Consider the following 25,977-nt stretch of genomic DNA (forward strand, 5'->3'; position numbering starts at 1 on the left):
CGCACGCGTGCGAAACAGACAGGGAGGGGAAGGAGGCGGGATGCGCGCTCCCCGCCCCGCGCGTTCCTCCCCCCCCCACCTCCCGCCGCGCGCACGCGCGCGCGCCTCCCCCCATTCATCCTTCGGGCTTGAATTCGGCGCCGCCGGAGCGCGGCGCTGCCCCCGCCGCGCTCGGATTGGCAGCGCCTTGGCGGGGCGCCAGCCTATTGGGGGGCGGCGCTGACGCAACGCGCCGCGGGGCGGGAGGGGCGGGGGGGGAGGAAAGCGAGGGGGGGGGGGGCGGCCGTGCTGGGGAGGGGGGGCGCGGGGGGGGGGAGGCCGGCGGGGCGCGAGCGCCGCGCGGCGGCCAATCAGGGGGCGCGCGCGCGGCACGCGCTTATTAGCATGCGGGGCGCGTCGCGCGGCGGAGTGCGCGGCGGGCGGGGAGGCGCGGCGGGGCCCCCGCTCCCTTTCTGCAGGAGCAGCCGGTGCATGGGCAGTGCGCGGGTACCGGCGGAGCACGGTGCGCACCCCGCCGGGGCCGCCCCGCGCCGCTCGCCGTGCCCTCGCCCCGCGCGCGGAACGCCCCTCCCGTAAGTAACTGCAATTAAACGGGATTTTGTTTTGCGTTGTTGTTGTTGTTTGGGTTTTATTTTCGGTTTAATGTGTATTTTTTTTAATAATAGTTATCTTTTTTTTTCCGGGGAGGTGTCGCTTTTTAAATTATTATGATTATCATTGTTATTTTTTTTCCTCCCCGGCGTTTAAAAATAAAATTGTATTCTTATTTTTTTTTTCCTTCTCGCGTCGCTTTCTTTATTTTTTATTTTTAATGTGTGCATTTTTAATTCCATCGTTGTTATTATTATTATTAATTATTTTAAAGGCACGGGGTTGGGGCTCTTTTTTTTTGTTTGTTTTTTTTCTCCTCGCTCCTTCTTCCCCCACCGACCGCCCCGCGGCCGTCCGCGCTCGGGAGGGGCCGAGGGGTCCCGGTGCTCCGCTCCGCTCTCCCTCTTTGTTCGCCGCCGCCGCCGCTCGGCCCCGGTGCCGCCACCCCGCGGGATCGGGCCCGGCCCCGCCGCTGCCGCCGAGAACAATGCCCCGACGGGGCCCGCACACCGGGCGGCCCCGGCGCTTTGTGCGGCCTCCGCCGAGCGGAGGGGAAAGACCGCCCCGAAGGAGGACTGAGCGGAGCGGAGAAACCCGGAGATGGCACCGCGGGGATGCGGAGCGCGGCCGGGGAACGGCGCGGGGCTTCGGGAGGGGAGAGCGGCCGCGTTGTGCCGAGCGGGGCCGGGAGCGGTGCACCGGGAAACGGGGACGGCGGAGGGGGGGGGTGGAACGGGGAGAGCGCGGCGGGAGTAGCGGAAAAACGAGCGGCGGTGCGGCGGGGAGAGAGAAGGGAAATCGGGGCCGGGAAGCGGGAGGGGAAGGAAAATCGGGGCCGCGGAGATTCGGGGAAATTACGGACCGTGCGTAAATACGGCTCCGAGATCGCGGATCGGAAGCACCGAGCGATCGCGCGTCGGGAGCGGCGGAAAGAGCGCGGGACTGCGCTCCGGGAGCGGCGGGGACGTCGGGGGGGAAAGCCGGCGGCGGGATGCGGGCTCGGCGGTGCGGGCAGGCCGCGCTCACGCTCTGTTTCTCTCTCCCTCCCCAGGAACGCAGCACCATGAGCCCGCAGCCCCGGCCCGGCGCTGCACGGCCCCGCACCGCCCGGCCCGGCCCGGAGCGGCGCTGAGAGCCCCGGCCCGGCCCCGCCATGGACGGCCGCGACTTCGCGCCCGCCCCGCGGCTGCTGCCGGAGCGGGGCGGCCTCGGACAGCGGCACGGTGCGGGGCGCGGCCCGGGCTCCGCACCCCCCGGCCCCTTCCAGCCCGCCAAGTTCTTCCCCGCGCCCATCTCCATGGCCACGCACTCAGGTCAGCGGCTGCGGGGTTGGTTGTGGGGGGTGGTGGTGTAGATTAAATTCGGAGGAAAATAATAATAATAATAATAATAATAACAATAATTTTATTAAAAGGGGCCCGGGGTTGGGGGGGTGGATGTGCTGCGGGGAGAACAACGGCGCCGTTATGGGCGGTGGAAAAAGAATGCGGCGGAGCGCGGCCGCGGCTTTGTGCGCGGTGCGGAGCTGCGGAGCGCGGTGGGGGGGGGCACGGAGCCGCGGTCCCCGTCGCCGTTTTTCTCCCCGGCTCGCATTCGCTCTGCTGTAATGGGATTACAATTAGTGCGTGGATTAGGGCGGGGGGCACGGCCGGGCCGCACCGGGGGGGGCTGCGGAACGCGGGGGGGGTCGATGGAGAGCGGGGGTCGGCGCGGAACGGGCCCCTCCGGAGCGGTTTCGCTTTGTGGGGGGACACGGAGCTGCCCCGGGGGTGCGGGAATGGGAGGGGAGAGGAGGGGGGGGATACGGCGGAGCCCGAAAGCGGAGCGGTGCTGCGGAGTGTAGCACACGGCTAAAAATACCCCGGCGCGAATTCGGTATTACTATTTGTTATTTTATTAAAAAAAAAAAAAAAAAAAGGGGAGGGGGAGAGATTAAAAATAAAAGAGAGAAAATTAAAAAAAAAAAAAAAAGACCAAAAAAAAAAAAAAAAAAGAAAAGCCAAACCCGACAACAGAAAGAGCTAAAAATACTCCGCGCTGTTGGCACCGCCGCCGGAGCCGTTGTACGACCGCACCGGGAGCGCGGGGCCGCGACGCTGCGGGGCTCCCCAAATGGCTCCGGGCCGGACTACAGCTCCCAGGAGGCTTTGCTGAGCGGTGCTGGGGGGTACGGAAGGAGCTCTGAGGAAGGGGGATTTAAAGGGGGAGAAAAAAAACCAAACCCAAACGTTTTCGCGTGGTCGGGTTGAAGCCGTCGCTCGGGGCCGCGCGGCCGTCGCGGTGCTGCGCTTCGCGGCCGCTTTGGGGCTGCGGGACCGTGGAAACGCGGCGTGGGGCTGCGGGGGCCTCGGCAGCACCGATACGGGGATGGGGTGCGGGTTGGGGGGACACAGGGCAGCACCCCCAGGGCGAGATGCGGGTGGGAAACGCGGCCAAGCAGCCGCGGGGCTGCGATTTTTGCCCTTCTGACGCCTGTATGGATTATCCCGCGGCCGGGATCGCGGCGATGCAAACCCCGTGTGCTGCTTTGCATCCCGGCTTTGCGGTGCCCGCTGCCGCTTCGTGCTCCGGTGCAGCGGTTCCGTTTGCAGCCGCGGTTGCCGCTCTCTCCTCCCCGCAGCTGTGCGTGGCATTCCGGGCGCTGCGTTTTTCAACCCGGCGCCGCTGGGACGGGGCCCGGCCCTCAAACAGGTGGGGTCGGGCGGGGGGGGGGGGTCCCGCTTGGCCTTGTGGCCCCACGATGTGGGGCTCCCGGGGGGGTGGGGGGGGGTTGTGGATTCCTGCCCGCTCGGAGTGTTGCGGGGCCGTGGGGGCTGCGGTGCTGGGATTGCTCCGCTCCCTGCGCCGCGTTCTGAAAAGTAGGTGTCAAAGTTAAAACAGATTTTGAGATTAACTTGTCTACTCCTTATTAGTGACACTTCTGCGGAAGATTACTGCGGGTTGGGGGGGGGGTTGGGAGCGCACATGTGTCCAGGAGAAGGGAAGCGGGATGCTGAGAAATCTGAATCTCGTGGCATCTGTGCATGGGTTGGGATTGGGATCCACAAAGAAGGGGGGGGGGGGGAGTGGCTGCATGTCCCCCCCCCTCCCCCCCTCAACCCCATCCCTCCTTTGTCCTCTGGCGCTCGGGCGGTGACCCCATGGCGTGGGCTGGGGGGGGCATTGGGGACAGCACTGGGGGCTCAGGGCTGAGCACAGAGGGTGGGCCCTTTCAGATCTCTTTTCTCCCCCCCCCCCCCCCGTGCCAATGGCAGCGCCGCGCGACAGCCGAGCGGGCACTGCCAGCGGGACGTAAAAATAGCAGATTTGGCGATGGAGTGACTTTGCAAAGATTCGCACGGGCTTTGAACTGCGGCCCCTCCCTCCTGCCCGCGATAGCGGGTAAATAAACACTCACCCAATAATCTCATTCTTGGAGTTCTTCTTTATCCGCTCCGTAAAACGAAACAGATGGGCACGGAGCTGCTCCTCCAACCCCGGCACCGGCAGCACCCGGCCCCACTGGGACCCCCCCCGGGGGTGTCCTGGGCCTGGCAGTGACCCAAGGGAGGGGTGCAGTGCTTCGCTCCCTTCACCTCTGCTTTGTGCACGAGGACCCCCTGTGCGTGCACGGGGCGAGGTTTGCTAGTGCTTTGTACGAGGGGATTTGCATTGGGGTGAATGGGGCCGGGCTGGGTGGGGGGAGGAACCGGCATCACCCCACATCTTCCTGGCTTCCCCGTGGCCCCGTCCTATTGCAGGGCACAAAGCTGCTCCCAAAATGGCCTCCCCAGCACCAAGGGGTCCGCAGCAGCTGCGGCGTGCCAGCTGTGCAAGGAGCGTGTGCCAGGCAGCGTGCTTCAGTCGTGCAAGGAGCGTGCAAACGTCCTCGTGAGCGGCGTGCACGGAGCAGCGCGTGCCCACACGGCGCTCAGCCCCTGCTCCGCTCCGTCCTCCCCTCCGTCAAAAGACGACAGATTGCAAGTGGCACTTAGCACGGAGAGACTGCCTTGTGATTACCCATCGGATAACATTTTAATTGTACTTCTGGCACTCTGTCAAGCTAATTTGAACGGCGTTTCAATATTACAGCATTTATTTAGTGCCATAACAATATGGATTAATCTTAAATTATAACGGCGAGGAAATTATATTACACTTATTTCCTATTTGCCGATTATTTAAAGGGGCCACGTTGGGTTCAAAAGCGCTTTGAACAGAGAGGAGCACGACACGTTGTGGGGGGGGGGGGCATCCCCAGTACCTCCCAGCAGAGTCCCCAAGGCCGGGAGTGGCAGCTCTGGTGCTGGCTGGCGGACGTGGGGTTATTAGTGACGGCGGTGTTGTCATCGTGCTGGGATGAGGATAGGGCCGTGCATGGAGGGTGTCCCCAGAGAGGGGTCCGGGGCTCTGCTGTGCCCTCAGCCCCATGTGCCCCATCCCCCGAGTGCTGTCCCAGTGACCCCGGTGCTGGTGGTGGGAGGGTCCCCTCCAGCTCTGTGTCTCAGCGCAGAGCCCCAGCCCCAGCCCCGCCAGGAATGTTCCAGCCCTGAAATAGCCTGGGGAGTAACTCTACCCCACGGGGCGCGCACGTCGCAGCCGCGCACGTGGGGCAGCCCCGGGGACACCGTGGTGACAGCATCCTGGGGGCAGTGCCCCTCTTCCAGCCCCAGTGTGCCCCGGGGGGAGGAGCTGCGTGTTGTGCAGGGGCATGGTGTGTGTGGCCCCGCTCCTTGGTGGGGTCGGGAGCAGAGGGGCGTGGGAAAAGCCGGGGCCTTCCCGTAGAGGGAGGGAGGGAGGGAGGGATGGATACTGCGTGGGAGCACGGCTGGGGACCCCCTCCCTTTCCCGGCAGCGCTGCTTTGGTCGTGTGCCCGTGGCCCCGCGCCCCGCTCCGGGCGGGCGCCCAGCAAGCAGCTCGGCCGGAGCAGATGTGGCCGGAGCGCTCCCGTGGCCCCGCTCACCGCCGGGGGGGAAACTTTTCCATCTTCCCAACACATTCCCATCTGCGCTGGGCCGGGTGTGGGGGCGAAGCGCGGCGCTGGGGGGGGCTCACGCCCTTCCTGACCCCCCCGTGCCCGTCCCTGTGGGTCGTGCCGAGGCCGGGCGCGCTCGGCGCTGCGGTGACCCCGGTGGTGGTTTGGGGCTGTCCTGCAGAAAAGCCCCCACGCTCCCCCCGGGCTTCCCGGCCCCCGCGGTTTGGCCGGGGATCAGAACGGCGATCAGAGCGCAGTGCGGCGCGCTCCGTTTTTAACCCTTTCCTCTGACCAGTCCAGCCCCGTTTGGGGAGATCCCAAATCCAACTGTACGCCCGCGCCGCCTCCCGTGCCTCAGTTTCCCTGCCCACGCTGCAGTGGACACGAGTGGCTGCGGGCTGTGCCGTGGTTGGCACAGATGCGGGCTCACCGGGGACGACCCCACAAGCCGTGCCCCGCGTCCCGGCCCTGCAGGCTGAGGGGAGATCGGTGCAGAGCCGGGAGCGGTGCCCGCGGGGCTGAGTCACAGCGTTGGCCTCGGGGTATGGGGAGCGATGCCAGGGAGTTCCCGGCCGTGGGGCTGCGGGATGGCACTCACCGCGCTGTGCTGCGTGGCTGTGGGGTGAGATGAGTTCTGCACGGCCTCAGCGCCGCTGGGAGAGCCGAGGCCGTGGGAAGGGCTTCAAGCAGAGCTGAGCGTGCGAGCGGGGTGGGAACGTGGGGGCCCGCGTGCGCCTGGGGACCCGTCCGTGCCAGGGGGTGTGAGTCATGGGTGGGACGCGCAGGGAGGGTGCGCTCCGGCCCCGTGTGCGCGCTGTGTGTTTTTTACGGCGAGTTTCACAGCTTCCAGAAAAGGCTCCTTCTGGAACCCTCGGCTTCCTGCCGAGCTCACTGCACCGCCGCTCCCAGCTCCGCGCCGCGGTCCCTCTGCTCCGTCACCGCAGTGCCGTGTCCCGACCTGGGCGTGGGGGCCGTTCCCAGGGCCGTGGTGGGCTGCGGCCGTGCCCCCGACCCACGCGGCCCCGACGGCCGGCGCAGGAAGGAGCGAGCTGCCTGAAACCACATCCCCGACACTCATCCCAGAGGCATCCCGGCGGGATTAGCAGGGGAGCGTGGGCAGGCTTAGAGAGCAAAGCATCACTTCCTGCCCCGGCCGGGCCGGCGGCCAACCCCGGTCCTCTGTGCCGAGCCGTGCCGAGCCGTGCCGAGCCAGGCAAGGGCTGAGCGGCCGCGGCCCCGCCAGCCCACGTCGGCGAACACATGCAGGCAGGAGCGGGGCCAAGCGCGGAGGGGCCGCTGGCTACCGGCTGCGATGTTTCCACCATGACCTCACAGCTTGGCCCGAAGAGCGGGGCAGGGGTGTCCCCGTGGGGCTCTCGGTGCCCCCCAGGCTGCAGGGCGGGGGCTGTCCTCTGCCCTCCGCGCCCTCCCCTGTGCTGTGCTTCCTGCACGCGTGTGCATGGACCCACACACATGCACACCGATGCACAGCACCAAGGAGCGGTGCCCTGTCGCAGGTGACTGTCCCCGTGTCCCCATCCTTTGTGTCACCACCTCCCGGGCACTGGCAGCACTCTGGCTGCTGCAGCTGGCAGCTGCTGTGCTGGGAGCAGCATGGTCCTGCGTGCCCCATCCTCGTGGCTCAGCGTGGCACAGCACAGCAGGGTGTTGCCCGCAGCAGCTCGGTGCTGGGGTCACAGGGAGCTGCACCCGTGTGCATGGGCGCTCCTCGTGCAGCTCTGCTGTGTCCTGCACATCCTGGTGTGTGTGTGTGAGCTGCAGTCACACTGGGGAGGTGTGTGGTCAAGCGTGAGTGCACGAGGTGTGTGTGTGCGCAAGGAGCTGTGTGCACACGAGCAGCATGGGTGTGCAGGGGATGTTGCACACATATGGCTGTACAACAGGTGTCTGTGCACAGGTGTGCAAGCACAGGGGGTGAATGACTGCAGCAGTGCAGGGGGAGCTGGGGGAGCAGCGCTCGGGGCACCCCCTGACTGTGTTCTGTCACCCCACAGCAGGGAGCGGACTGATGGGGAGCGCACCTGCCTCGTCCTTCATGGGGAGCTTCCTGAGTGGCAGCCTGGGCTCGGGGGCTCCCAGCCACCCCTCGGGCCCCACCACCTCCCCCCCGGAGCCAGCTTTCCGTGGGCCACACTCCGGCACTTCCCAGATCTGGTTCTCACACTCCCATGAAGGTGAGGGGGCACCTGGGCGCTGCGCAGAGGGGAGCGTGCCCCACTCCCAGGGTGGGGGACAAGGTGTGCTGCATGCTGGGGGTGTCGTGGGGCTGCAGATGACAGTGCTGTCCCCCGGCACTGTGCACAGAGCTGGGCTGAGGCCCAGCACCCCCAGGTGCTGCGTGCTCAGTGGGGAGCTGGGATGATGGGAACCACGGCCGTGCCACGATGAGCTGCAGCTGCGATCCAATGGGGCTGCGGTGGGAGGGGGCGGCCCTGCAGTGCCCCCCCAGCACGCTGCCGGCCCGGCCCCACCTGAGCGGGGGCCGACAGAGTTAAGGCGTGGGGCGGTGGTGCTGGCGCGGGGCCCTGGCTCCCAGCCCAGCTGGTAGTTTGAGCGGCTGCCAGCTGGCTGCCGGCGTGCCGGGGCCTGCATGCTGCGCCGGGGGGGTCTGGGGGGGTCGGGCAGCGCACGCGGCTGACGGGCAGCACGGCCGGGTTGGGGAGCTCCATGCTGGGCCGGGCCACCCCCCACCCCGAGCAGGGGGGGTGTACTGGGAAGGGGTCATGGCCCCTGTATGGTCAGATGACGGCAGAACGTGCATGGAGAGGTGCACATGTGGCACACGCGTGTGCGTCGTGATGGGTGGCAGCGTGCAGCAGCCAGCCCCCTGAGCGCTGCACCCCACACAGCCCCGGGGTACCCCCGCTTCTCCGGGAGCCTGGCCTCCACCTTCCTGCCCATGAGCCACCTGGACCACCATGGGAACAGCAACGTCCTCTACAGCCAGCACCGCTTCTACGAGAGCCAGAAAGGCAGGTACCGGGGTGGCACTGGGGTGCCTGTGGGGGACTCATCCTGGAGCATGGGGGCTGCAGCACATGGTGCTGTGCGCAGGGGCTCAGTGCCCATCCCTGGGTGCCCCCATAGGGCTGGAGCAGGTGCCGGGTGCCCGGGCACGGAGCAGTGCCGTGGGCTCAGGGTGGTGGGCACCCGTCCCAACCGCCACTCTCGCTGTTCAAAATATTGTGGCGGGAGCTTAATAAGGAACATTGTTTGGGTGGGTAATGGAGCTAATTAGGCTGTGCCTTCCCCTGGCGCTCCTCCCCTCGTTAGTGGGGTGCTGGCACGGCCGCGGGCGCACGCGCTGCGCTGAGCTGGGGGGTCTGACCCGCTCCCCCGCCCCGCAGATAACTTCTACCTGCGCAACCTGCCCGCCCAGCCCGCCCTGCTCCCCGCCAGCCACGGCTTCCCCGGCATCGCCCGCGCCGCCCCCGGCCCCCCCGCCGGCTCCTGCAGCCGCGAACGTGACGCCGGCCCCCTGCCCAAGACCCCCAAGGACTACGACCGCTTCCTGGCGGCCAAGGACAAGGCGAGCAAAGCGGACGGCAAGGAGCGCGTGCCGGAGGACGACGGCAAGGAGCGGCACCGCGCCGTGCTGCCAGTGCCGCCCGAGGGGCACTGCAAGGAGGGGCTGCCCCCCCGGGCGGGCACCAAGCACCTGCCCTCCTGCCTGCTGGGTGCCAAGGGGATGGAGGGCGACGGCCGCGCCGCGCTGCCCAGCTGTGCCGGCAGCGCTCTGCCCCGCGCCGTGCGCTGTCCCAAGGAGCAGTGCCGTGAGCCCGCCGCCCCCGAGCCCCCCCCGGCGTACGGCGAGTGCCTGGAGCGGCGGCAGATGCTGCACCACGCCGTGTCCTACGCTGTGCCCACGGGTCCGGCCCCGCTCGGCGCCGCGGCCGCCGGTTCCTTCCCCTGCCTGCAGCTGCACGCCGGCCCTGATGTGCTGTGCCCGCTGCCGGAGAAGGGCGGGCGGGAGCTGAAGCTGAGCGGTGCCACCTTCGTGCCTTCGGTGGGACACCTGACGGACAAGAGCCGCTCCTTCCAGGTGGCGGCCGAGGGCTGCGGGGTGGAGCGTGCCGAGGGCAAGGAGCGGCACGGCGACGCCGAGGCCCCTGGCGCTGCCTATGGAGCCCCGTACCACCATGGCAAAGCTGAGGGCAAAGCCGAGCGCAGGATGGAGTGGGGCGGCCCTGGTGCGCGGCTGAAGGGCTTGGAGTACCTGGGGGGCGGTGGGGGGGGGGGCGGCCGAGGGGACCCCCTATGCCGCCCTCGGCCCCCCGCCCAAGGGTGCCCTGGAGAAGGGGTACTTCGAGGTGCCGCCCGCTCCCGACTGTGCCCGCGCCCCTCACCACGGCGAGCCACTGGGCGCCAAGCTGGGCCCCTCCTGCTGCACTTTAGAGAAGGGCCCCAAGGAGCCCCCCCCGCAGAAGGTGGCGCGGATCCGGCACCAGCAGCACGGCACCGGCGCCGAGGCGGAACAGTCCGAGGGTCAGCGCAAAGCTCTGGAGCTGAACTCGCTGGGCTACTCTGCGCCCCCGCTGCCCCCCTGGGGCGTGCAGGGCCAGGGCCCCCCCATGGGCATGGCGGAGGAGAGGAAAGGCTCCTACCTGGACCCCTTCGGCACGGGTCTGCAGCAGGCTGCACTGATGACTCAGGGCTCGGTGCTGAGCCAGGACATGCCCACCCCCCCGGATGAGGTCTCGGCCATGAAGAACCTCCTCAAGTACAGCAACCAAGCACTTATCGTGGGCCAGAAGGCCGCTCCCTTCGTGGGGCTGGGCGGCATCAAGGGCAGCTGCGCCCACCAGGACGCCAAATTCCCCCCCCCTGCCAAGGGGCAGCCGGAGCTGCCGGACTGCGCCCGCAGCCGCGAGCACGAGCTGGGGCACGGCGAGGGAGAGGTGCGGCAGCCACCCGTGGGCATCGCCGTGGCCGTGGCGCGGCAGAAGGATACGCTGAGCCGCCCCGAGCCCTCCTACGGCAGTGGGTCCGGCCGGCAGGGCAGGACGGCTGCTGGCATCAAAGGTAGGGGCGGGGGGGGTGGGGGGAACGGGGGTCCTTTTGGGGCTGTGCTCACCTCTCCGTCCTCCCGCAGCCGGCACCGCTCGGCCCATGCACGTCATCGACCTGGAGGCAGAGGAGGAGCGGGGACGGCTCTGTGAGGAGCGCCTGGGGCTGCCGGGACGAGAGCTGCTGCTCCAGTGAGTGCCACGCCGGGGGGGACGGGGCATGGGGTGCCCCGTTGTGGTGTCACCCACTGATGCACAGCACGGTGCCGCTCGGTGCCGTGTGCCGCTCCACTGTGATCTGTTTTCTCTCTGCAGGGACAACAAGGAGCTGGTGGAGTTTGCACGGATGCACCCATCGGGGGGGTGTCCCGGAGACCTCACCCCCCACCTGATGATGGCGGGGGGCTCCTCGCTGCCGGCGGGGCAGCTCGGGGGGGACCCGGCTGCCCACGCACACCCGGCGCACACGCACTGGCTGCCCCGCACCCGCAGCCCCTCCATCTGGATGGGGGGGCACTCCTACGGTCGGTGCCATAGGGGGGGAACGCGGGAGCATGGGGCCGCCCCCCCTCACCCCACTGCTGACTGCCCCCCTTTGCCCCCCACCCCTCCCCAGGCATTGGCCACCCCGCGCTGCACCAGAACCTGCCGCCCGCCTTCCCTGCCTCCATGCCCAGCACCATGCAGCCCGTCTTCCCCCTCTCCCAGGAGCCCCCCACCCAGCTCGTCATCCTGCCCACCGAGCCCCCCGCCCACGGCACCCCCCACACGCTGGGTGAGGCTGGTGGGTGTGGGGGGGTGACTGTGGGGCACCCTCGCTTTGTGCTTGGGGGTGGGGAGAGGGGAGGGGAGGGAAGAGGGCCTTGGGGTGATGCTGGGAGTTCAGGGGTGAGAGATGGGGTTCTTTAGGGTCTGCAGGATGACCCCATTCTTGCTCCTGATCTGTGCTGGGGGGAGGGGGAGGGGAGAAGCAAGGATTGACATGGGAGATGGGGGGTGCAGGATGGGAGATGGGTTCCTGGAGAAGCATGTTTAAGGTTTATGGGATGGCCCTCTCTTGGGTCCAAGGTTGACTCCCCCGATCTCTCCCATTGCTTGCAGCTGACGTGATGGACCAGGCGTCACTGTGGCCCCCCATGTACCCGGGCCGGGGTCCTGGCGCCCACCTGCAGCACACGGGGCAGCTGCCCGTGTACTCTCGCTCCCAGTTCCTGCGGCAGCAGGAGCTCTATGCCCTGCAGCAGCAGCGGGCAGCCCAGGCCCTTGAGATCCAGCGCCAGGCTCACGTCCAGGTGCCATGGGGCTGTGGGGAGGGAACGTGTGGGGGCTGCGTTGGGGTGGGACGTGGGGCTTGGACGCGGGGCTGGGGTGGTAAGGAGGGGATGCTGCTGGGTGGGATGTAGGGCTGGATATGGTACAGGGGACACATGCTGACCTCGTTCCCCGCAGCGCAAGCCGGAGGAGCAGCCCCTGGAGCTGGAGGACGTGGGTCCCGAGAAGCCCCTCAAGCCCTCTCACAAAGCAGTTGCCTTAAACCCCCCGGCCAAGGGCATATCCTCAGCGGCACCTGGGCCCCCCAAGCTGTCCCCTTGCTGCCACTCCCCGGCCCTGCGGCACCCGGCCAAGTGCCCCGTGGCGCTCCCCACGGCCCCCTGCACTTTACCCGTCTGCCCCACCGCCAGCTCCGCCGTGGCCCCGCGCTCCCCTGCAGACAGCCCTGTCCCTGTGCAGAGCAAGGGCAGCGACGGCGAGGACAAGCGTGGGGAGGGACAGCCACCCCGGGACTACCCCAAATCCCTGGAGCCAGGTAGGGGCACGGCCGCGAGGAGGAGGAGGAGGAGGAGGAGGTGTGGGTGAGTGCTGGGCTCACGCTGAGCATCGCTTGCTCCCCGCAGACCTTCCCCCAGGGTACAGCTACCCCTCATCCAGCATGGGCTTCTCGGAGGTGCCCCCAGCCGAGCCCGCCGACCCCGACACCATGCAGGCGGGGTCCCCGCCCGCTGAGCCCGAGCAGTCACGGACCTTCAGCCCGGCTGAGGAGCCCGGTGCTGCGCGGGAGCTGCCGTCCGTGGGGGCTGCAGCCGAGGGTCCGGGTGCCGTGCTGCACCGCCACCACCTGCTGCTGGCCCCGGCACCGGGCGCCGTGCCCGAGGAGGAGAACTTCGGGGTGTGCAGGGAGGCGGCGGTGCTGGAGCAGAGCTCTGTAGAGCAGCAGCACGCGGTGCCCACGGGGGGGTCCTCTCCGCTGGCCCCCCCGCATGGAGAGGAGGAGGAGGAAGAGGAGGATGAAGAAGAAGAGGAAGAAGGCGATAGTGAAGGCTCGGGGCTGGAGGGCAGCGGCGATGAGGAGGAGGGCAACGGTCCCAACCATGCACCCAGCAGGCAGCAGTGCTGCACAGGAGGGCTCGAGGCTCTGATCGCCGCCGGCATCGATCTGGGGGAGCTGCCCGCGTTGGGGTCCCCCGGGGAGCCCCCCCCAGCCCCCCCCTCACCTGCACCCTGCGCCGTGGGGCTGCCCGGCATCGCGCTGCTCAGCGAGCTGGCCGAACTGGAGCTGCGCCAACGCCGCTGCGATTTGGCCGTGGAAGGTGAGCGGCCCCGTGTGCCCCCTCCCCGGTGCTGTGCCCCCCAGGGATGCTGTGTGCCGGGCTGTGCTGGCGGTGCGGGGCTTTGTGTGCCCATGTTTGCAGAGCAGTGCGTGTTGGCAGCGCAGCCCTTTGTGCGCGTTCCCACCGTACGTTTGCAGTGCTTGCAGCTGCAGCTCGGGGCTTTGTGTGTGTGTTTGAAGCGTGCTGTGCAGGGCCGTGCACGCCGTCAGCACGGTGCCCGGCAGCGGGGCCCTGCTCGCAGCCCAGGGCCGTCTTCGGGGCTCTGCTCCAGCGCTGGCTCCAGGCAGGCGCCGGGATTCCCTCCCAGCTCGGCTTCCCCAGGGAATCCCGGGGGCCCCTGCAGGGAGGGCCCTGGCACCTCCCCAGCGCCGCTGCAGCGGGCGGGCGGCTGCGGGGCCCTGCGTGCTCGGTGCTGCCCGTGCTGTGCTGTAGGGGCTGTGCGGGGGCCGTGGAGTCCCCATGGAGGCCCCTCCTGCATGCAGGGCTCTGGTTGGGGTCACCGCATCCCTGCGCTGCCTTGGCTCCGTGCTCTGATGAGTTCATCGCTGGCTGCTGCCGTGCACCCATCCCCACAGCACCCTGGGGACACACTGCGCCCTTTGTGCCATCCCTGTGCTCTGTGGTTGTGCTGTGGCCATGTGTGCACGCAGCACCCTGTACCCCACAGACCCCTGCGTGGCCCCAGAGATCCCCAAACCCCATAGGGGTGCTCCCAAAGCCCACCCACAGGTGCTGCCCCCACGTGTGGGTTCAGCGTCGCTCCAGTGTAGCATGCACTGAGATGGGACGGGGGGGTCCCGGTGCATCCCTGCTGACCTCAGCTCTCGGCAGGGGAGGACGAGGACCTGCTGGCCTTCAACCTGCAGAACCTGGCCACGGTGGCGGCCGCCTGGTCGCTGGTGGAGGCGGCCAGCCGGGAGGGCAGCCCCCCAGCACTGAGCCCCCTGCCCGCCTCCCCACCGCCCCGTGCCCGCGTGCCACGCCGCAAGTACACGTGGACCCCCAAAACCAAGGCGGTGAGTCAGAGTCCCCCCACCCCACGTCACCGCACCGGGTGAGCTATGCCCAGGGTGAGCGGCCGTGTCCCCATCCCCAGGTGTGCCCGCTGAAGGCGGCCATCGAGCAGCTCAACACGCAGGAGGTGGAGGTGCGGATGCGGCTGGCTGAGCTGCAGCGGCGCTACAAGGAGAAGCAGCGCGAGCTGGTGAAGCTGCAGCGGCGGCACGACCACGAGTATGTCTCCGTCCGTGTCCCCATCCCACGGGGGGGTGCAGCCCAGGGGGTCGGGATTGGGGTCTGAGTTCGGGGCTGTGCTCAGCCGGGTGACGTTGTGAGGGCAGCACTCATCGGTGCGATGAGTTGCCAGGGCCGTGCTCAGCCCCGTGGTGAGGAGCTGGGGGCCGTCCTCAGCCCGGTGGCGTCACTGGGGGTGGCACTCAAACGAGGGCGGTGAGTTGGGGGGGGCCGCGCTTCGCGTGGTCAGGGCAGCGCTCATCGGTGCACTGAGTTCAGGCCGGACTCAGCCCGGCTCAGGCTGCACCCCGGTGTCGCCCCGCGGCTGCAGGCGCGACGAGAGCTCGCGGAGCCCAGCGCGGCGCGGGCCGGGGCGGCCGAGGAAGCGCAAGCACTGCAGCACGCTGGGCCGGGCCGAGAGCCGCAAGGTCAAGTGAGTGAGCGGGGGGCACGCGCCCGCCTGTCCCCACGCGGGGGACAGAGGGGACCGTCCCTGTGCAAGGAGGGGGGGGGGGGGGTGGCGGGGCCGTCCCCGGCTGCGGGGGGGCTCCATCCCGGGGCCTCCCCCCGCCCGGACGCGGGAGCAGCGTTGCATAAAAGCCTCTTTATCTGCTCTGTATAAAGTCATTGGTCACGCTGCAGTGGTGTTCATTGCTGCCGGCGCTTTATTATTATCCATTAGCCGCCCGGCGCAGTCGTTTTCACACTCACGGGCCCTGTATAATTGTCCTTCTCTGCTACAAATTGCCTCTCCCGACAGGCCCATTTGCATAAATCCTCCGAGCTAGTCCAAACACGATTGGAGTGTGTGTGTGCGCGCGGCATCAGGCCCGATGATTTGGTAATAATAGTTAAATCTGCACTAAATGGTTCCTTCAATTAAGACAGAGGGAAAAAAAAAAAACAACGAAAAAAAAAAAAACAAGGCAAAAAAAAAAAATTAATCTGGAGGTTTTATGTCACAAAAGCGATTTAAATGAGCGAAGGTCGTGGGGGGAAATATAGAAGGGGTGTGAGGGGCTGAGGGGGGGATGGTGGGTGCCCACGGCACGCTCCCGCAGGGCGGTGCAGAGCAGCCTGTCCCTGCTGTGCGCCGAGCTGCGCGCCGAGCCCCAGGCCAAGAAGAAGCGCAGCAAGCTGGAGCAGCAGTACGGAGCCATGGCGGGGGCTGCGGTGAGTGCATCCCGCTGTGGGGTCAGGATTGGGGGGGTGTGGGGCTGCCTCCCATCCTGAGCGTCCCTATCGCTTTCCCCAGGAGAAGGTGCGGTGTAAGAAGAGCAGCGCGCAGAGCAAGCTGGCCTGCAAGGTGGCTCACAAAGTGTCGCAGCTGAAGCAGAAGGTGAAGAGCAAAGGGCTCCCTGCTGGCATCAGCCCCTTCCGACGGAAAGAGCCCAACCCCGGCGGCCGCATCCAGAAGAAGCTGTCCCGCCCCAAGAGCTCCAAGGGCACGGCCAAGTACCAGCCCCAGGAGCCTGACCCCTGCGATGTCCCCGGCTTCAAAGGTGAGGAGGGGGAATAGGTGTCCTGTGTGGGACTGGGAGTGTCATATGTGTGGCTTGAGGGGTCCTATATGGGGCTGAGGGTGTCCCGTGTGTGCCTGGAGGTGTCTGGCATGGGGCTGGGGTGTCTCATTTGGGGCGGGGGTGGTCCCACATGGGACTGGAGGTGTCTGGCATTGGGCTGGAGGGATCTTGCATTACTTGGAGGGGTCCCACATGGAGCTGAGGACGTGCAGTGAGCTGCAGGGGATGGAGAGGGTGCATGGAGCAGGCAGTCCAGGGCTGGGACCCCCCTCCTGCCCTGCCCAGTGCAGGGAATGTTTAGGGCCACTATGGGGCACGGGGTCCCTCAGCGTTGTCTCCGCCCCATGCAGATGAGCACAACGAGGACTCAGACAGCAGCGATGAGGATGAGGAGCCCGACCTGTCCCTGCTGCCCTCGATGCCCATGGCTGTGCTGGGGCCCTCCCCGTCCTCCGTGGTGAAGATGGAAGCCAACGAGAAGGCGAAGAAGAAGAAGGAAAGGCAGGGGCTGCTAGGTAATGGGACACAGGGAGGATGTGGTGCGGGGGACCCCGGGGTGGTGCTGGGGGGGAGCTGATCCCTGTCCCCCACACACCCCCAGGACCGTGCCGCCTGGGCAGCCCCGAGGGCGAGGTGAAGATCAAGAGGCGGCCGGGCAAACCGGGGGCAGGCAAGCTGGAGAAGGTGCCAGCACGGCGCAAAGCGGGCGGCTGCGAGGAGGGGAGCAGCAAGAAGAAGCTGAAGGCGAAACCCAAAGAAAGCCTCCGGACGGCCGTCCCCAGCGGCCCCAGCTCCGCCGGCCCCACCTCCGCCTGCAGCCTGTTCGGTGCTGCCGACCCCCGGCACTTCGGGCCGAGGGAGGACGGGGCTCGGCTGGCCAGCGAGCGGCTCAAGAAGGCCACGCGCAAGAGCAAGGTGCTGCAGTCAGCACTGCGGGTGAGTGCGGGGCAAGGGGGGCTGGGAAGTGCAGGGGGGGGGGACGTTGGGTGTCAGTGCTGCTGGGGATGCAGGGTGCGGGGGCTGGGGGTGCTCGTGGGGCTGGGAATGGCAGCGGGACCGCAGGGTGTGGGTTTTACAAGGGCTGCGGGTGTCAGTGGGGCACAGCTGGCAGCGTGGGGCTGAGTGCTGCGTCTCAGCCCCCTGTCCCCACACCACAGCGGAAGAACGGGGCCCTGTCGCTGGCCCTCTCACCCCGGAGTGCCAAAACCATCCTGAGCAAGGGCAAGAAGCTGGGCAAGGTGAAAAGCAAAGTGGCCAGCAAGCAGGTGAGCAGCCCTCCCCCCAAAAAACAGCGTGCCCCCATCCCCGTGCCCCATACCCACTCAGCCCCGTGCTGAGCTCCTGTCCTGCAGTGCAAGGGCCGGGCCGTCAGCAAACTGCTGGAGAGCTTCACCGTGGAGGACGACTTCGACTTCGACGACAACAGCAGCTTCTCGGAGGAGGAGGAGGAGGGCAGCGCGGGCGGGCGCCGCTCCCCCCCACCCCACACCTGTGCCATCCAGAAGGAGGACCTGCGGGATGGGCTGCACATCCTCATCCCCAAGGAGGACAGCCTGCTGTATGCCGGCAGCGTGCGCACCATCCAGCCCCCCGACATGTGAGTGGGGCAGGGGGCTGTGGGGGGGGAGGGCTGCGGGGTGGGGCAGTGCTGAGCTTCTCTGTGCCCCCCCCTCCCCCAGATACAGCATCATCATCGAGGGCGAGAGGGGGAACCGGCAGCGCATCTACTCACAGGAACAGCTGCTGCAGGAGGCGGTGAGTGGGGATGGGATGGGGTTGGGGGTGGGGTGGGGTGGGGGTGGGGCTCACGTAGCCTGGTGCTGCCCGCAGGTCCTGGACGTGCGGCCGCAGTCACGGCGCAGCCTTCCTCCCGGCACCCGTGTCTGCGCCTACTGGAGCCAGAAGTCACGCTGTCTGTACCCAGGGAACGTGGTGCGAGGTGAGGGGAGGTGGGGGCGGCAGCAGGGTGGGGGGCACGGCCCTGCCCAGCCCCGGCCCCACGTCCTGCCCTGCTGCAGGCTCCTCCAGCGACGAGGAGGACGACGACCCCGAGGCGGTGATGGTGGAGTTCGATGACGGGGACACGGGGCACATCGCCGTGTCCAACATCCGCCTGCTGCCGCCCGACTTCAAGATCCAATGTGAGTGGGACAGGGATGGGGTGGGGTGGGGACAGTGGGTGGGGGCATAGGGACAGTGCTGAGCCCCGCTCTGCCTGCAGGCACAGAGCCATCCCCTGCACTGCTGGTGTCCAGCTCGTGCCGACGGAACAAGCGCTCCTGTGGTGATGTGCCCCCCCCCAACGAGCTGCCCCCTGGGCTGTGCACCGAGCGGCACGATGGCCCTAAGGGCCCCAGGAGTTCGGGCAAGAAGGCGATGGGCAAGGAGAAAAGCGGTACGGGGTGGGGGGGTATAAGTATGGGGTTGGCTGAGCATCAGCAACAGTGAGGGGGGGATGTTGGGGGGGATGGGGAGGGGCAGAGGTGCAGTCATGAGGCAGCATGGTGGGATGTTGGGGTTGGGGGGGATAGGGGAAGGTGTGAGGATGGTGGCATGGAGGAGGGGAGCAGGAGACAGGGAGAGGGGTTGCGGGGAGATGGGTGTGAGGGGGAGATGGATGGATGGAGGCATGGATGGGGGATGGAGGGAATGCAGACGGGGAGGTTGGCAGAGTGCCTGACCGCTGCCCCCTCCTGCAGGCAAAGCCCTGGAGCTGCTGTCCGGCAGCCGTGCTCCGGTGCTGGGTGAACCGCTGGGGCGGCGGAGCAGCCCTCTGCTCAGCTGGTCGGCGGTGGCACAGACGAAGCGGAAGGCGGCGAGCAAAGGCACGGCCATGCTGCAGAACCTCTTCCAGGTGAACGGCAGCAGCAAGAAGCTGCGCGCCAAGGAGGCCCTGTTCCCCGTGCACCACCACGTCGCCGCTCCCATCTTCGGCAACGGCTTCGGGGCCGACTCGTTCAGCCGCATCGCCAGCTCCTACGCGTCCTTCGGGGCCGGCGCCGGGCTGGTGCTGCCGGCCGCCCAGAAGCTGCTGCGCTGCAAGAAGGCGGAGCGGCTGGAGGCCGAGATGGGCAAAGGCGGCCGGCGCAGGGCGGGAAGCGAGTTCCTGGTGAAGCTGGACCACGAAGGGGTGACGTCCCCCAAGAACAAGAACTGCAAGGCCCTGCTGCTGGGCGAGAAGGACTTCGGGGCCAAGCTGGAGCGGCCGCTGCCCGGCGGCTACGCGCACTCGGCGCTGGGCAAGGAGAGGAAGGGGCGGGCGGCCGTGCACCCGCTGCCCGTGGGGCTGGCGCTGCGGAAGTACTCGGGTCAGGCCGAGTTCAGCCTGAACTGCGACAGCGACTGCCACAGCTCCTACTCGGACATGGACGAGGAGGAGGAGGCGGGCGGGCTGGGCGCCGACGTGCCCTCGCGCTTCATGACCCGCCTGTCGGTGTCCTCCTCCTCCTCGGGCTCCTCCACCTCCTCCAGCTCCGGCTCCATCTCCACCTCCAGCCTCTGCTCCTCCGACAACGAGGACTCGTCGTACAGCTCGGAGGACGAGGACTCGGCGCTGCTGCTGCAGACCTGCCTCTCGCACCCGGTGCCGGCGCTGCTGGCTCAGCCCGAGGCCCTGCGCTCCAAGGGCTCCGCTCCGCAGCGCTGCTTCCTCAGCAAGGCGGCCGCCGCCGGCCCCAAGGCCAAGCTGAAACGCAAGGAGGCCCTCAGCTTCTCCAAAGCCAAAGAGTTCTCCCGGAGGCAGCGGCTGCCCTCGGTGGAAAACCGGCCAAAGATCTCCGCCTTCCTGCCCGCCCGCCAGCTCTGGAGGTGGTCAGGGAACCCCACGCAGGTACGGGCGGCCCCGGTGGGCTGCAGAGCAGTGGGGCGATGCGTGAGGGTGCGTGGGTTGCTCGGGTGCATCTGGGGGTGCACGGCTGAGTCTGAGTGCAGAGTGCGTGGACGCGTGGCGTGATGAAGGGGTGCAGAGCGGAGTGCTTGGAGCGTGGTGCGGGATCTGTGCGTGGGCAGGGGCATGGCAGGATGCGAGCTGCGTGGAACGGTGTTCAGAGCGTGGGGCAGGATCTGTGGGTGAGTGCTTTGAGCACACAGGGCATGGGGCATCCTGGGGGTGCATGGTGCAGAGTGCAGTGGGTAAGGTCCGTGGGTGCAGGGTGCTTTGAGCAGGACGCACGGAGCAGAGCGCAGAGCACAGTGTGGGTGCGTGGGGCGGGGTGGGTGGAGCGTGCAGTGGGATCCGTGGGGCCGGGGTGTGCAGTGCCCTGAGCGTGTGCTCCTTGCAGCGGCGGGGCATGAAGGGGAAGGCACGGAAGCTGTTCTATAAGGCCATCGTGCGGGGCAAGGAGACGCTGCGCATCGGGGACTGCGCCGTCTTCCTGTCGGCCGGGCGGCCCAACCTGCCCTACATCGGCCGCATCGAGAGCATGTGGGAGTCCTGGGGCAGCAACATGGTGGTGAAGGTGAAGTGGTTCTACCACCCCGAGGAGACCAAGCTGGGCAAGAGGCAGAGCGACGGCAAGGTGCGGGGTGGGGACGGGTTTGGGGGTGGGGATGGGTTTGGAGAGTGTTGGGGGTAGGGTGGGGTAGGATGGGATGGGATGGGATGGGATGGGATGGGATGGGATGGGATGGGATGGGATGGGCACAGGTTTGGGGATCGGGATGGGGATGGGATGGAGACGAGGCAGTGAGTGGCAGCAGGTGACCCCACGTCCCCGCAGAATGCGCTGTACCAGTCGTGCCACGAGGATGAAAACGACGTGCAGACCATCTCCCACAAGTGCCAGGTGGTGGGCAGGGAGCACTACGAGCAGATGACCCGCAGCAAGAAGTACCAGGACCGCCAGGACCTCTACTACCTGGCGGGCACCTACGACCCCACCACCGGCCGCCTCGTCACCGCCGACGGCGTTCCCGTCCTCTGCTGACCCACGGGGACGTGGGGACACGGGGAGGGGGGCACGCAGCCCCCCACGCCCCCCAGCCATTATGCAAAGCCCGGCCCAGCCCTGGGGCTGCCCGGTGGGGGGGTCGCGGTGCGCGGGGGGGGGGCTCCCGCACAAGCCATACTTTCCCTTAGTACCTCTGACTGTTTGCCAGCAGGTAAAGCAGAAATCAGGTGTGTTGTTCTATTTATTTTGCGTGTAAATATTGTTATTATTTCTTCCCGGGAAGTTTTATGGAGAAAAAGAAGAAAAAAAAAATACGAAACAACAACAACAAAAAAAAAAAACAACAGCAAAGAAAGGAGAATTAAGATATTAATAATAATAATGAGGGGCGGGAGGGGAGGTGGGGGCGGGGCGGGTGGGGGGGGCTGATTCATGCACTGTTTCCCCCAGCCTGGCTGGGATGAGGACAGCGGGGGGGGGGGGGGGCTCTGTATATAGGGGTGGGGGCGCGGCGGCGGGGGGGGGCCGCGGTGCAATAGCGGGGGAGGGGTCTGCAGGGCGCTGGCCCGCCCTGCCCTGCCCTGCCCCGCCCCCCACCCCCCCTCCCCCCCGCGATGTAAATGTGTACAGAGCCGCGGGGGCTTTTCCAGTCGTCAACACTACAAAGTAAAACAAAATAATAATAATAATAATTAAAAAAAAAATTAAAAAAGAAACACACAGAGAAAGCAGCAACAAATAAATAAAAATAAAAAAAAATTAAAAAATAATAATAAAAAAAAATAAAAAATGACGATGACCGGAAAAAAAAAAAAAGGAAAAAAAAAAAGGATTAAAAAACATAAAGGTTTTATGAACTGCGAACTCTATGTAAAGGCCTTTTAGTATGGAACTTTTTTATTGATAACTTGGCTTATGAATAAATATATGAACCGTTGGTGGCTCCGTGCGCTGCTCTGCTGCGTCCGTCCGTACCCCCCCGCGCTGGGAGATCCGATTGGGGGTGGGGGGTGGTGGGAGTGGGGCACACGGGGCTGCGGGCAGGGCGTGCAGCGGGGCGGGGGGGCAGGGGGGATGCAGCAAGGTGCACGCAGCGGGGGGGGGGGCACGCAGCGGGGGGGGGGCACGCAGCAGGGGGTGCAGGCCGCCCCCCCTCCCCCCCAGCACAGGGGCAGTGCGGGTTCTCCATCTCCCTCACCCCACGTGGGGAAAGACAGACAGGCGCCGCTCGCACGCCATTGGCCGCGCCTCGGCCAACCAGCGGGCGCCGTGCCGCAGCGCCTCGCGCCCATTGGTTGGCGGGGAGCCCTTTTGTTCTCAAGCGCCCGGGAGGGGTTAACCCTTTCACTACCGGCGGCAGCGGAGGGGCGCCCGTGGGTGCGGGGCGGTCACGTGGGGCGCGGGGTCGTCACGTGGGGGAGTTGGGGCGCTGGGAGCAACGGGCGGGGGGGGGAAGGCGGAGCGGGGACGCGCGGAGCGGTGCTGCCCCCGCGTGGCCGCGTGCGTGGGGCGGGCGGACAAAGGGACGGAGCCTCCGCGTGGGGGAGGGGAACAGGACGGACAGAGGGACAGGCGGGTGGAGGAGGGGAACAGACGCCCCCCCCCCAGTGCACACACGCGGAGCCGCGGGTGGAGTTTGACCGCAGCGCTTTTCCGTTTCGTTTTCTCCTTTATTCTTTTCCTTACACAATGATGTGTCGTCGGGCGTTACAATTTGTCTCGACTCGGAACGATGGACTTCAGACAGAATTTTGGTTTTCCTACCGTCACGTGAGAACATTAAGGCAACGTACAAAAAAAAAAAATACACACCCCCCCTCCCAAAAAACAAAACAAAAAAAATAATCTGACATAAATTAAAACGATGCGAAAAAATTTACAGGTGTCAATGCCCCGCGTGGAGGAACCGCGGCCCCGGCGTGGGGCCGTGGGAGGGGGGGGAGGTGGCTGGTAAGGCTCGGATGCGATATGTTTCCCGGCGGCAACAGAAGGGGGAGGGGTGGGGAAGGGGGGGATGGGCTCCTGGCAGCCTCGACACCAAAGCTGGGATAGTCCGCGCTGGATGGTGTTGGGGTGACCGAATACCCTGCGCACATCTGCGTGCCTTCCCACCCCCCCACCCCCCCGCGGAGATCTGTGCAGGGTATTGAGCTCAAGGTGTGCACCCGAGGATTGGCTCTAACTCGAATACCAGGTGAAATCAAGTGCCAGCTCGGCCATCCGCTGCTGCCACTGCTCTAACATCAGGTACAGACTTCCCAAGGGCAACTTTTTTCTTTTTGTAAAGAAGGCTGATTCCAGTTTTATGAGGCTAGCATGAGGTGTATAGATTTGCCAGGGCAAACGTATACTCTAGTGAGACGAGTCGTGCAGCAGATGGGGCACCTGCCAGCAGTCCGTTTAGAAGCATTTACGGTGCACGATGGATGGGCCGGACTCATCGTATTCCTGCTTGCTGATCCACATCTGCTGGAAGGTGGACAGGGAGGCCAGGATGGAGCCGCCGATCCACACCGAGTACTTGCGCTCCGGGGGGGCGATGATCTGCGGTGAGAGAAGCTGTCAGTGCCGCCCTGCGGCTCCTCCCACCCCGGCTGGAGCCGCTGGGGGCAAGGCCCAGCTCTTACCTTGATCTTCATGGTGCTGGGAGCCAGGGCTGTGATCTCCTTCTGCATCCTGTCAGCGATGCCGGGGTACATGGTGGTGCCCCCAGACAGCACCGTGTTGGCATACAGGTCCTTCCTGATGTCGACGTCACACTTCATGATGGAGTTGAAGGTGGTCTCGTGGATACCACAGGACTCCATGCCTGGCGGGTGGCAAAAGGGACGGCCACGTCACACACCCTGCACACCCACACACAGCCCCCCACACCTCCAACCCACACCTACCCAGGAAGGAGGGCTGGAACAGGGCCTCAGGACACCGGAACCTCTCGTTGCCGATGGTGATGACCTGCCCGTCGGGCAGCTCGTAGCTCTTCTCCAGGGAGGAGGAAGAGGCGGCCGTGGCCATCTCCTGCTCGAAGTCCAGGGCGACGTAGCACAGCTTCTCTTTGATGTCACGCACGATTTCCCTCTCGGCCGTGGTGGTGAAGCTATAGCCCCTCTCTGTCAGGATCTTCATGAGGTAGTCGGTCAGGTCGCGGCCGGCCAGGTCCAGGCGCAGGATGGCGTGGGGCAGCGCATAGCCCTCATAGATGGGCACCGTGTGGGTGACACCGTCCCCAGAGTCCATAACAATGCCGGTGGTGCGGCCGGAGGCGTACAGGGACAGCACGGCCTGGATGGCCACGTACATGGCGGGGGTGTTGAAGGTCTCAAACATGATCTGCCAAGGAGAGAGGCGAAACAGTGAGCTGAGGACATGGAGCCGAGGGGGGGGGTCACTCACACCCGTGTTAGCACACGCATGCTGGCATGCAAAAAAAATAATAAAAACCAACTGTGATGTGAAGGAAAAGCAAAGAAAAGCAGGCAGAAAACACAACTGAAAGAAACCTGAGACGTCAGGGGGGAAATGCCAGGAGAACAGAACCCTGAAAACGGTGGGAGAAAGATGGCTCAGGGTTAAGGTGCCGTAACAAAAGGAGGAGGAGGGCAGCGCTGCGGGCGGCGGCCGTACCTGCGTCATCTTCTCGCGGTTGGCTTTGGGGTTCAGGGGCGCCTCGGTGAGCAGCACCGGGTGCTCCTCGGGGGCCACGCGCAGCTCGTTGTAGAAGGTGTGGTGCCAGATCTTCTCCATGTCGTCCCAGTTGGTGACGATGCCGTGCTCGATGGGGTACTTCAGCGTCAGGATGCCCCTCTTGCTCTGCGCCTCGTCGCCCACGTAGCTGTCCTTCTGCCCCATGCCCACCATCACGCCCTGCGAGCAGATCGCCGTCAGCATCACACACAAACACACAGCCCTACCCGCCCCCCCCAGCCCCCCACACACGCACCTGGTGCCGGGGGCGGCCCACGATGGACGGGAACACGGCGCGGGGCGCGTCGTCCCCGGCGAAGCCCGCCTTGCACATGCCGGAGCCATTGTCGATCACGAGCGCTGCGATCTCCTCTTCCATCCTGCGGTGCTCTGCGGGACGGCCGCGCCGTCAGCTCCCGCCGTGAGCGCCCCTCCCCCCCATATCCCCTCCATTCGAATCTCCCGCGCCGTGACGTCACGCGCGGCCGCAGCCAATCACAGCGCGCCCCGCCTCAATAGGACGCAGAGCGGGTGCGGCCACTCTGTACCGCGGGGATGGGGGGGGGGGTGCGGCCCTATGGGGAACCGTGCATCGCTGGGACACCCCCACCCCACCCCCCCGGGATCGCGCGCACCGACTCAGCCGCCGCCGCCGTCCCCGAGGTGGGGGCGCGGGGCCGTACCTGTGTGGGGAGACTGCGCCCGGTGCTGAGAGGAGCGATGACGCTGCGCGCGGTCCGCTGCCGCCGGCGGAGTGAGACCGTCCCGCTGCCAGCCCCGCGCTTTTATACCCAGGGGGCGGCAACACCGCCCACCCGGCCGAGAACATCGCCATATATGGAGATCTTTCAGAAACACGCGCTCCCATTGGCTGGCCCACACCCGGCCACGTGGGGAGACTTGCCGGCTCGAACCCGCCCCGCGGGCCCCGGAATCTGAATGGGGCAAAAGCGAACGGGGTGGGGGGGGGGGTGGGGGGGGCAAAGCGGGGGGCGGTCACCCCGGCCCGGCCAAGCGCCCCCCGGCAGCGCCCACCCCGGGTCCTCCAGGCTCGGGGGGCGGGGGGGTGCGGGGCGGCTCCCGGCGCAGTGCTGGGACCCGGCGGGGGGCACCCGGGGTGGGGGTGGGGGGCACTGCCCTCTCTAAGGGACGCTGTGTGTAGGGAACAGCCCCCGTGGGTGACAACGCAGGTAGGGGACGCCTCTGGTTGGGGGCACTCGTACAGGGCACGTTTCGTATGTAGGGGACACCCCCTGGAATGGGTACCCCGTATAGGGCACGCCTGTATAGGGGCACTCCTTACATAGGGGCCATCCCTGGTATGTGACAGCCGCTATAGGGGATGGCTGTCCCCCCACATGGGCGGCACTGCCGCTGTCCCTGCCTGTACAGGCCTCGCTGCAGGGCACGTGGTCCATACTGGTGTCCCATGGACCGTATTGATGTGCCAGTGCCCTGTAAGACTG

At 66.5% G+C, this 25,977-nt stretch overlaps 2 protein-coding genes across 3 annotated transcripts; one reads left to right on the forward strand and one right to left on the reverse strand.

The window, feature by feature from the left end:
- The first annotated feature begins 433 nt into the window (after window positions 1-433).
- BAHCC1 (BAH domain and coiled-coil containing 1) lies at window positions 434-21,163 on the forward strand. The gene is given in 28 exon segments (XM_065735357.1): window positions 434-572; window positions 1,643-1,904; window positions 7,562-7,741; window positions 8,417-8,539; window positions 8,915-9,786; window positions 9,788-10,589; window positions 10,660-10,765; window positions 10,889-11,097; window positions 11,190-11,348; window positions 11,675-11,865; window positions 12,023-12,380; window positions 12,469-13,161; window positions 14,014-14,198; window positions 14,279-14,415; window positions 14,747-14,848; window positions 15,477-15,588; window positions 15,671-15,917; window positions 16,289-16,453; window positions 16,540-16,874; window positions 17,096-17,203; window positions 17,291-17,535; window positions 17,618-17,693; window positions 17,769-17,877; window positions 17,957-18,079; window positions 18,160-18,333; window positions 18,638-19,767; window positions 20,219-20,455; window positions 20,657-21,163. Coding segments are annotated over 27 exon segments (7,545 nt in total). The 5' UTR covers window positions 434-572; window positions 1,643-1,744; the 3' UTR covers window positions 20,864-21,163.
- Window positions 21,164-23,114: 1,951 nt separating this feature from the next.
- Window positions 23,115-25,265, reverse strand: ACTG1 (actin gamma 1). 2 transcript variants are annotated; one of them, XM_065735360.1, is made up of 7 exons: window positions 25,195-25,265; window positions 24,768-24,901; window positions 24,452-24,691; window positions 24,328-24,365; window positions 23,719-24,157; window positions 23,455-23,636; window positions 23,115-23,371 (listed from the first exon to the last, which is right to left on the reverse strand). In XM_065735360.1, the coding sequence occupies exons 5-7, from the start codon at window positions 24,152-24,154 to the stop codon at window positions 23,228-23,230; spliced, it is 762 nt and encodes a 253-aa protein (XP_065591432.1). In that variant the 5' UTR covers window positions 24,155-24,157; window positions 24,328-24,365; window positions 24,452-24,691; window positions 24,768-24,901; window positions 25,195-25,265; the 3' UTR covers window positions 23,115-23,227. The 2 variants fall into 2 exon arrangements, with proteins under 2 accessions (XP_065591432.1, XP_065591430.1); XM_065735358.1 differs by lacking the exon at window positions 24,328-24,365.
- Window positions 25,266-25,977: the final 712 nt, after the last annotated feature.

The sequence above is a fragment of the Cyrtonyx montezumae genome, unplaced genomic scaffold (assembly GCF_038088225.1).
Source record: "Cyrtonyx montezumae isolate F1298 unplaced genomic scaffold, pur_monq_1.0 scaffold_19, whole genome shotgun sequence".
Taxonomy (NCBI): domain Eukaryota; kingdom Metazoa; phylum Chordata; class Aves; order Galliformes; family Odontophoridae; genus Cyrtonyx; species Cyrtonyx montezumae.